We start from the raw sequence: 9,689 nt of genomic DNA, 5'->3' as shown, positions 1-9,689 counted from the left end.
TGCCACCAATCATGTCCCTCCTCTGTCCCACCACAGGAGGAAAAACCATCAACCCTGAGTAGGAAAAGGACCGGTAGGGTGCCAGGAGCTGCAGCTTCCTCACGAACTGTGGGCCTGGCCAGCACGTCCACGGTGCTCAAAACACAGGTCCCCCAGAACCTGTTTGCCACCTGGGAGTTGGACTGCTCCAGCCCCAGCTGCGTGCCCAGGTGGTGTAGTCTCACTTTAAAGAAACTAGTGATCGTCAAGAAGCTGGCCAAGGACCTCAACTCTGTGGTAATTTCCGTGAAGATGCGGGACTCCAAGGGCATCCTGAGGTCCCAAGAGATTGTGCTGCCCCGCGGTAGACCAGTGCAGACCAACCTGGCGCTGACCTTCTCCCTGCAGTACAACCACTTCCTCAAGGGAGAAGGGAACAAGCTACTGATCATGCTGGAGCAGAGGAAGTGCTCTCAGAACAGAAATGTCCTGGGCTACGAGACACTGGCCATTGGTGCCATCCATATGGCTGATGTCATGCAGCGAAACCCCAAGTGTGGCCAGATGGTGAGCCTCTGCCGCAGCATCAAGGAATCCTCCACTACTGTGGCCGAGATCTGGATCTCCTCCCTGTGCAGTCAACCCATCAAACACAAGGACAGTGCCATGCAGGTCAGCCCTAAGGCCAAGTCGGCAGGTAACTACGAGGGGCAGGATGAGTGCTCCTTTTCTGAGCTGCAGCCCACCTGCAGGGGAAAAAACAGACAGGACCTGCACAAGGATGACTTGGAGAAGGGGAAGCCAAAGAAGCAGCGGCAATCAATACGAGGGAACTTGAAACAGAAAGTCCTGGCACTGTTTCACAGGTCCAAAGGGTCAGAGAGGGACCTTCGTTCTGACATGAGGGGGAAACGCAGGAAAAGTGACCCATACATGGAGGAGGATGAGAGCGTCCTCAGCATCCCCAGGCCCAAGCTCAGGCCATACTTCGATGGCCTGTCAGACTCCAGTTTGCAGACGGAGATGTGGGGCAGCCCCAGTGACAGGACCCAAACAGAGCCTCTGAGTCTGCCCCACACGCCTGAGAATTCGTGGGCCCGGGGAGGCAAGCAGCCAAGTGAGAGGGACAATGAATTTGTGGCCCACAGCACACCCACCAGCAAGGTGGACAAGATCCAGATCTCCTCCCTGCCCAGGCCACCCATCGACCATGAGGACAGCGCCAGGCAAGCCAGTCCCAAGGCTGAGTCCTCGGACAACTACACTGAGTGCAAGTGTGAGAGCTGCTTCTCGCAGCTGGAGGCCAGCTACCATACCGCTGACCAGGAGGAGGATGACTTTGATGAGGGGAATCTCATATTCACAAGGAGCACCCTGACCAGGCAACAGAACTACCACCAGAAAGTCCTGTTATGGCTGCACACAGTCCAAGTGTCGGAGGAGGTCCTGGACCCTGAGCAGGACCATGGGGAGCATGTCCCGGAGGTGGAGGAGGACCTGGACCTCCTGTATGACATGCTGCAGAACCCCAGTGACAGTGGCGCAGACACTGAGGACGATGGCAGCGTCCTCAGCACCCTCAAACCTAGGCTCAGGCCATACTTTGAAGGCCTGTTTAGCGGCCCAGACGTGAAGGACAATCACAGTGTCCTCAGCAGCCCCAATCCCAACCTCAGGCCACACATGGAAGGCCTGTCAGACTCAAGCTTGCAAATGGAGATGTGGGGCCTCCACAGCGCCAGGATCCAAAAGGAGCCTCTGAGTTTGGCCCACCTGCCTGAGAATACGAGGGCCCCGGGAGGCAAGCAGCCAAGCCACAGTGACTCCCAACTTGTGGCCTACAGCACACCCACCACTAAGATTCGAATGGCCTCCCTGTCCCATCAGCCTATCGATGATGAGGCCACTGACATGCAGCCCAGCACCAAGGCCCAAACCTTGCATAATGACTTCGCAGGCACATCTGAGAGCTGCTTCTTGGAGCAGGCGGCCAGCTACAATGCCGTCCACAGGCAGTCCCAGGAGGACAGAGGGAATCTGATAGGAAGAAGGAGGGGCATGACCAGGCAAGAGAATTACCACCAGAAAGCCGTGGCATCTATGCTCATGGCCCAAGTGTCGGAGAAGGTCGTATCCTCAGAACAGGCCCTTGTGAGGCATGTTCCCAAAGTGGAGAAGGCTCTGGACCGTCGGTGTGACATTGTGGTGAGCTCTAGTGACAGTAGCCTCGACATGGAGGAGGATATCAGTGTCCCCAGCACCCCAAAGCCCAAACTCAGGCGATACTTTGACAGCATGTCAAGTGATAGTGGCTCTGACTCAATGGCCCACAGAATTCGCTCCCCTGGGAAGCAGCTGGCACAGCTGGAGGACAACCGGGAGGCAGGGTCCTCCTCGCAGCATTGGTTCACCAAGAAGCTGCCATCCATAGCGCGCTTCACCAAGTCTCTAGTCATGCCCTCCAGCAGGTCCAAGAGGAAGCAGGCTGGCCGCCGGGGCTGCGACACAGCCCTGAATGAGTGGGTCAACAGACTGGACAACGAGAGCCCAGACCCACAGAGCCAGCGGCAGATCCCCAGGAAGCCCGTGTGTGACCAGCTCCACAACATCCTCATTTCCCAGGACAAGATGCCTGAGAACATCATCCTGGTCAACACCTGCGACTGGCAGGGCCAGTTACTTTCGGACATCCTGCAGGGCCACACGCTGCCCGTGGTGTGCACTTGCTCCACAGATGACGTCCAGGAGGCCTTCAGCATCATCGTGTCACAGATGCAGAGATACTGCAATTGCAATTCCCAGGCCCTGACGCCTGTGAAGATGGCGGTGGCAGGGGCACAGCCCTACTTCAACGCTGTGCTGCGGGTCTTTGTGGAGCAGCTGTCCCAGCAGCCACCCCAATGGCTAGAATACATGCGCTTCCTGGTCATCCCGCTGGGTTCCCACCCCTTGGCCAGCTACCTGGGCTCCATGGATTGCCGCTACAACAACCTCTTCCAGGACCTGTACTGGCGGGACATGTTCAACAACCTGGAGTCCCAGAACACCTTGCAGGACACACAGGACGTTGTGTTGAGAATCTCTGAGTACGTTGCGGGGGCCAACTGTGTCTACCTGCTGCCCATCGCAGAGGCCATGCTCATGTCGAAGCAGCAGCGTCCCAATGAGAAGTCCTCACAGAAGCTCATCCCCTTTGTGGGGGCAGTGAAGGTTGGAAGACTGGAACCATCTGCAGCCATATTAGGAGACTCAGAGGATGTGGTCCCCTCATGCTCCAGTGAGCTTCTGTCCCCTACCGGGAAGGCCTCAGCCAACACACTCTCTCCCCCGTCAATGAGTGGGGGCCTGTCCTCCACCAGCCAGAGTGTCCATGCAGAGATGATGGAGCTGCAGGTCGATTACTGGACAGCAGCCCAGCCAATAGATACCAAGAGAGTAGCAGAGAAGAAACACCTACCTACCAGCAAAAACACACTCAAGTGCTTCTTCCAGTCTGTCCAGGTCAGCAGGCTGCCCCGCAGTGGTGAGGGCACAGCAACACCTGCCATGGCCATGAAAGTGGTCACCAAGGAGAGGAAAAAGAAGGCGCCCATGCAAACCAAGGACGAGGATGTGGAGTGCAAAAGCCAGTGCATCCAGGGCATTGGTCGCCTGGTTTGCAAGGCCAAGCACCAGCAGAGTATGCTGCCGGTCGTCATCGATGGCGTGGAGTGGAATGACGTGGCGTTTTTCCAGTTGGCAGCCCAGTGGTCCTCCCACGTCAAGCACTTCCCCATCTGCATCTTCGCACACAACAATCCCACCTTCTAGCCCTGCCCCTCCCCCTGCCCTTCACTCTGCCTTGGCCAAGCACAGAAGGACCCAGCCGCTTTTCTGTCAACAGTGCCGTTTACTATAGACACAGACCCTGGGAACCCATAAAGAAACCATTTTGAGTTCCAATGTGCTCACAGCCTGGAACCGAAGGGGGTTGCCCCTCACTGGGAGCTCCTCAATGATCTGTTCAGTAACCACAACGCTCTGGCGGGTGGGAGTCAGGAGGGCAGGGTTGAGCTGGAGCATCATGAAGATGTGTTTTGGCCTCAGGATGCCCAACATTCTCAGTGAGAAGGGTTCTGGCCTTAAAGACCTGCCCTTGCTGGAAGCCAGGACTCCGCTTCCCTGGGAGACATCTATAACCTGTGCTCAGACTCAGAGCTCGGCAGACAGAGGTCAAGGGCTAGCCGCTGATTGCAGCATTCTGAGCACAACATGGAGGCCAGTCAGCCCAGCCAACTGCGAAACAGCTGCCAACCAGCCAACTGGTCCAGCACCACCTACTCAGAGTTACCAGTGAACTTCAGCCTCACAGGCAGAAAGAAAAAAGACCTGTATGGTGCACACTCACTACACAAAGTGGTCGATTACCTGAGAAGGGAACCCACCTTCGTTCCTGTCTGTTACTAAAGAACATTTGCTACCACCCAACAGCTGTGGGACCAATTATTTACCAGGTGAGCCCCTCCCCCTCCAGAGCACATGGCCAGCAGGCCACCTGTTGGCTGTTTGCCTTCAGGTCACTAAAACTCCCTGAGTGTTTGTTCCTCTGAAACCTCGGTGAACCGGGGAGCAGGCACATAGGGTTCTTGTAGCGACTTGCTGGGGTCCTCCCTGGTAAGTGTTCTCTGGGAGACTAGACAGTGGAGAGGTCGCTGGAGGGGTTATGATTGAACCAAGTGGTCATTTTCTCTCCCTGTTGAAGAAGCCACTGCCAAATTTGTGATTCTCTTTGGGGCCTTAGGTTTAGCTCTTTTCTAATATTACAAAGAGATTGGCGATCCTATTAGGGGTCTCTGTCCCAAGTGAATCCAGACTAGAGATGCCAGAGGTGAACAGTGGGGCCCAGGGTCACCCAGCAATCTGAGATGGGGCTGGTTTGGGCTCATTCAATCAGCACATATATTAGAAGCTCTTCCAGGTACAGAAATGTTTCTAGGCACTGACCATAAGCCAGTGCTCACAGCAGACACCAAGCCTGCACTCCAGAGCTTCCTTCTGGTAAGGAGCCATTCAGTCACACTAGGCTGCACAGGCTCATAGTGTCCACAGGACACCTGATGTGACGTCTTCCTGGCCTCCTCTACCTATGGCTGGATCTCCGCGTATTGTGAAGAGGATGGTAGACCTCTGTTCAGCAGAAAACGTGAGTCAGGTTCGGATCAGATCCATGAGGGGAGTATGGGCACTGTGAATTCAAGATGCTGGCAAAACCCTGGATCCCACTCATGGTGGCATTTCTGCAAGAGGGCAGAGGTCTGATGGCTTCCCTTAGAAAAAAGGACACGAGTCAGAGAGCTGTGCAAGTGGATATGGGTGGTGTGGGCAAGTGGGGAGGTCAGTGGACAGAGAGCACCTCAGACAATTCATAGCCTTCCGCTCCTAATCCCACCCAGTCTGCACCCCTATCCTGGCACCTTGCTCCCTAATCTGGTAGAACCTCCTCAGTGGCAGCTTGGTGTACCCGGCCCTGTGGGAGTTGAGTTTCAGTGGGAGGCAAAGAACCACACAGGACAGCTAGTGAATTAGGCAGCATGTAGGTGCAGGAGCCAAAGTTGGAGGTGATAGGAAGGCCCTGGGGTTCATTTGTTTCTTCATTGGTCAGTATTCCTGAAGCACCTACTCTGTGCCAATGAGTGACATGAACAGGGTGGACACCAGCCCTCTTAGTTCTAATGGGAGGGAACAGGGACACTGAGAGAGCATGTCAGGTTCCCCTGAAGAAGGGCACAGGTGGTTAATTCATTGACCAAAGCTGTCAGGTGGGAGGGCTTTCTGCCAACCATTCCTGGGTGACCAGGCTCATCTCTGCCAGGACTGCCAGACTGAAGGTGGACGAGGAGACGGTCTGGCTTCTGGATGAGCAGGAGGAGCAGGCACAGGACCCCAGGCTCTCTGAGTGGTGCAATGGGAGGGCCGTGTGGAAGGGAAAGGCAGGCCTCACATTCTGCTGCTCACCTATCTCTCTCCCCAGGGTCATTTCCTGCATGCTGAGCATCTGGCTGGACCAGCACCTCCAGAATTTCCCAGCCTGATGATGCTGTTGGCTGCCATAGAGCTCAACTTGCAGTCTCCTACCTGCCAAACCAGGCCCAGTGCCTCCATTCACAGCGGGAGCACCTGAGCCCACTGAGGCCAAGACAAGAGGAGGAGGAGGGCTCTGGGGGTGGTGTGGGTGAGTGTGCCTTTGGAAGGCACACAAAAGGCAGTGAGGGTGGTAACATGTCCTCTTCTTGCATCTACAGAACCAGCTCCAGAGCAACAGCAGGAAAACCCTCAAGAGGCACCGCCAGCCTAGTGGCCTCTGCAGAGCCAGAGCCGGATCCAGACCCATCTTTCACTGAACTTCAAGAGACAGAAGAACCACCTGCAGCATTTGAGCAACTCACCCCAGCTTCTGCTCGGCCTGTGGTGCCAGATCCCGGGCCAGAGCGCGTGTCAGCAGCCATGGCAGAGAGGGCACCCCCCTACCCCGTTTAGATGCAGTGTTAAAAGTTTTCTGTTCATGTTACATATGTTTATAATTTTACTATATTTTTATGATATTTAATAACATACAGTGTACCGGGGAGAAAATATACTGAAATACTCGTAAATATAAACTTAATTTAGAGTCTATAAAATTAAACCCTAAAAACCCTCAAAGCTTTGAGCAAGTCTGTTTTTCTGGACCCTGACCCACCCAGGGAGCACTGTCCTCACCTACTCCACCTGCCCTTCCTGGAGCCCGGCCTCTGCTTCCCAGGGAGCTGGCTCCACCCTGTGCCAGGAAGCAGAGCTGACCTCCCATTGGGGCATCCTAAACCTAACATGGAGGCCTCTCAGCTCACCCCCGGGGCTCCATGTTATCCCCAGCATCACTCACTCAGGCTTCCAAATAAGCTTGACCCTCACAGGGCGAAAAAAAATTAAAAATTAAAAATTAAAATGGACATGTAAGGTGCAGACCTCCCAGCAACAGTTAATCGAAAAACTGGTCAAATATTTGGTGCCCAGCTTCCTGGGCAGCGTCCCCATCCTTGGTCCTCACCCGCCCTTCTGTGTTAATACAGAACTTTTGGGACTAACCAACCTGTGTGGGACCAACCATGTACCAGTTGAGCCCCTGCCCCTCCACAGCACAGTGGTCACTCAGCCACCTGCTTGCTGTGAATCTCCAGATCACTTCATCTCCCTGAGTGTTTGTTTCTCTGAACATGGGGAGAGCCTAGGCCCAGCTTCATAGGGTTATTGTAGGGACTTGGGGTGGCGGCAGTGGGGTTCCTCCTGGGAAAAGGCCCGCTGGGAGCCTGGACTCTGAAGAGGTGTGCTGGAGGAGCTGTGGTTGTTCCAATTGGTCATTTTCTCTTCTTTTAAAGAACCTTCTGCCTTATTTGTGATTCTCCTCAGGCCTTAGGCTAAGCTATTTTCTCTTTTGTTGAAGTTGTTGGAGATTCCATTAGGGGTCCCTGTCCTGGGTGAAGCCAGATTAGATATTCCAGGGGTGAGCAGGGGGACCCCAAGCTCACCCAGCTATCTGAGATGGGGCTGGTTTGGGCTCATTCATTCAGCAAAGGCCCTGACCTCAGGACTGCACTCCAGTGCTTCCTTCTAGTCAGGAGTGATTCAGTCACACGATGCTGCACAGGCAGGTAGCATCCACAGCACAGCCGATATGACTTCTTCCTCAAAGTATGTCTGATCTACACATATTGTGAAGCAGAAAGTGGATCTCTGGACCAGCAAAAAAATGAATGGGCTTTGGATCAGAGCCTTAAGGGGAGTATGGGGATTGTGACTTGGAGAAGCTGGCAACAGCCTGGAACCCATGCCTTGTGAGATTTCTGCAAGAGGGCAGAGGTGTGAGGGCTTCTGCTAGAAAAAAAGGAGGGAGTCACCTGTGCATGTGGATTTGGGTGGTGTGGTTTGCTGGAGAGGGCATGTCGCTGCACACACACAGAAGAGTTCCCAGAGGCTGGGCTTAGGCAGGAGCACAGAGGCGCTCAGGTCAGTGACCAGTGCCCTGCAGTCTGGAGGACATCCTGGGGTGGGTGCTTGAACTGGGACTTCAGTGATGGAGATGGGAGGTTTCTTCCTTGGAAGGCACACAAAAGACAGTCATGGTGGTAACATGTTCTCTTCCTGGATCTACAGGAGCAGCTCCAGAGCAAGATTCAGAAACACCTAAAGAGGCAATGTCTACTCTGGTGCCCTCTCCAGAACCAGAGCAGACTCCAGACACAGCTGTCACTGAACTTCCAGATGTGGACCCACCTGCAGCTTGTGAGCCACTCGCCTCAGCTCCTTCGGAAGCTGTGGTCCTAGATCCTGAGCCAACTCGTGTATCAGCTGCCACAGCAGATGGGGCTCCTTCCCCTCCTTTATGTGAAATTTTAAAATATTTTTGTTCTTCATATATATTTTTATAACTTTACTGTACGTTTCTTATACTATTCAGTAACATACAGTCTAATTAAAGAAAATGTAATGAAATATTCTTAAACATAAATTTAATTTAGATTCTATAAATTTTAACTCTACAATCCTTCAGAGCCTTGAGCAAGTCTGTTTCTTCTGGGCCTGTGTCATGTTACTATGAGTCATAGATTGGGAAGAATTAGTCTCTCAGGAGCCATCTGCTCTAAGGATGTGATGTTCTTGAGGCCCAGGACAATGGGACTTTGGGGGAAATTGACCCATGAGCATTGGGGAACGGACCCTTTATGTCAGGGCTGCCCCTGGGAACCCACATTTTGTTTGACTTCATCTCCCACCAGCACATGGACAAAGCATGGCCTTAAGCAACCCCTGGCGTCCACGTTGCAGAATGCTGTGGGGTTTAACCAGTTCAGTTCCTGAACCCTGACTGCCACCTGCACCTGGATAGAAACTCCACCCTGCTCCACGCGCACTGAATAGCATTCTGAGCATCTCCTCTGTTGGCCCACAGCACTGAAGAGGGAACAGGGAATTTCCCCGGGCCCGGGGTCCGCACTCATCTCCTCCACAGGCACCGCTTCCAAATCTCCTCTGGGGTCAGAGCCTCTATCTGCCCTTAGACCCTAGGCTCTGGTTCAGCTGGGCTTTTTCCTGAGGCTCTTCTGTCTCACCAGAGCCCAGCAGCCATTCTGTCTCATGCCCCAAGACTGAACAGGGTTGTGGAGACAGCCTGGCTTCTCCTTTTACATCAACCCTCCTCAGTGCTCTGAACCACACTGGTGAGGATGGACTAGCAGCCTTGTACAACACCCCGCCATGGCACAAGCTACATGACTCAGGACAAATGGGTGTTCACTGTGGGCCACATCCAGGGTCCTTGCTCTCCAGGAGATCAGCTCTGTTGGTTGACATGGAGAGAAAGGAAATCTGAATGGAGTCTGATGAGACCTCCCACTGACCCCTGAGGATCATAAGCACTGAGAACCTGATCCCATCACGGGGACATTGCACAGGCTGTCTTTAGGATGTGATTTCTAAACCAGAAAGATCAAGAAGTACTTGTCTACCCTCTTCATCTTGATTTCACAATGGCAGCCGATGAAGGCTGGTGAAATTAAATGGAGGTCTGGAAATCAGGGGGCAGGTCTAACTTAGAGGTCCATGGTGATGGCAGTGCACTTGCACGCACTAGCAATGGGCCTGGAGGGGCAGTCGCCTGCCTTGCGTGGAGCGTCTCCTTACCTTGGAAGCTCAGA

At 53.9% G+C, this 9,689-nt stretch overlaps 1 protein-coding gene across 1 annotated transcript; it reads left to right on the top strand.

The window, feature by feature from the left end:
• The first annotated feature begins 291 nt into the window (after positions 1 to 291).
• On the top strand, positions 292 to 3,789 carry LOC138995162 (phosphofurin acidic cluster sorting protein 2-like). The gene is made up of 5 exons (XM_070395593.1): positions 292 to 845; positions 1,003 to 1,004; positions 1,406 to 1,588; positions 1,670 to 1,789; positions 2,279 to 3,789. Exons 1-5 carry the CDS (start codon positions 292 to 294, stop codon positions 3,787 to 3,789), a joined length of 2,370 nt encoding a protein of 789 aa, XP_070251694.1.
• The last annotated feature ends 5,900 nt before the right edge of the window (positions 3,790 to 9,689 follow it).

The sequence above is a fragment of the Myotis yumanensis genome, unplaced genomic scaffold (assembly GCF_028538775.1).
Source record: "Myotis yumanensis isolate MYYU_CA2020_CCGP unplaced genomic scaffold, mMyoYum1.0.hap1 SCAF_16, whole genome shotgun sequence".
Lineage (NCBI taxonomy): Eukaryota > Metazoa > Chordata > Mammalia > Chiroptera > Vespertilionidae > Myotis > Myotis yumanensis.
Note: the sequence above shows the minus strand (reverse complement) of the source record. Positions and strands in the feature narration are given on the sequence as shown.

Bases quoted from the DNA above. Each gene is read 5' to 3' on its own strand.
- LOC138995162 (XM_070395593.1), top strand. From the start codon at position 292: ATGCGGGACTCCAAGGGCATCCTGAGGTCCCAAGAGATTGTGCTGCCC. The intron at 1,589-1,669 runs GCCTGTTTAGCG...CACACATGGAAG, and splicing joins GCTCAGGCCATACTTTGAAG to GCCTGTCAGACTCAAGCTTG. The intron at 1,790-2,278 runs CAAGCCACAGTG...TTGACAGCATGT, and splicing joins GGCCCCGGGAGGCAAGCAGC to CAAGTGATAGTGGCTCTGAC.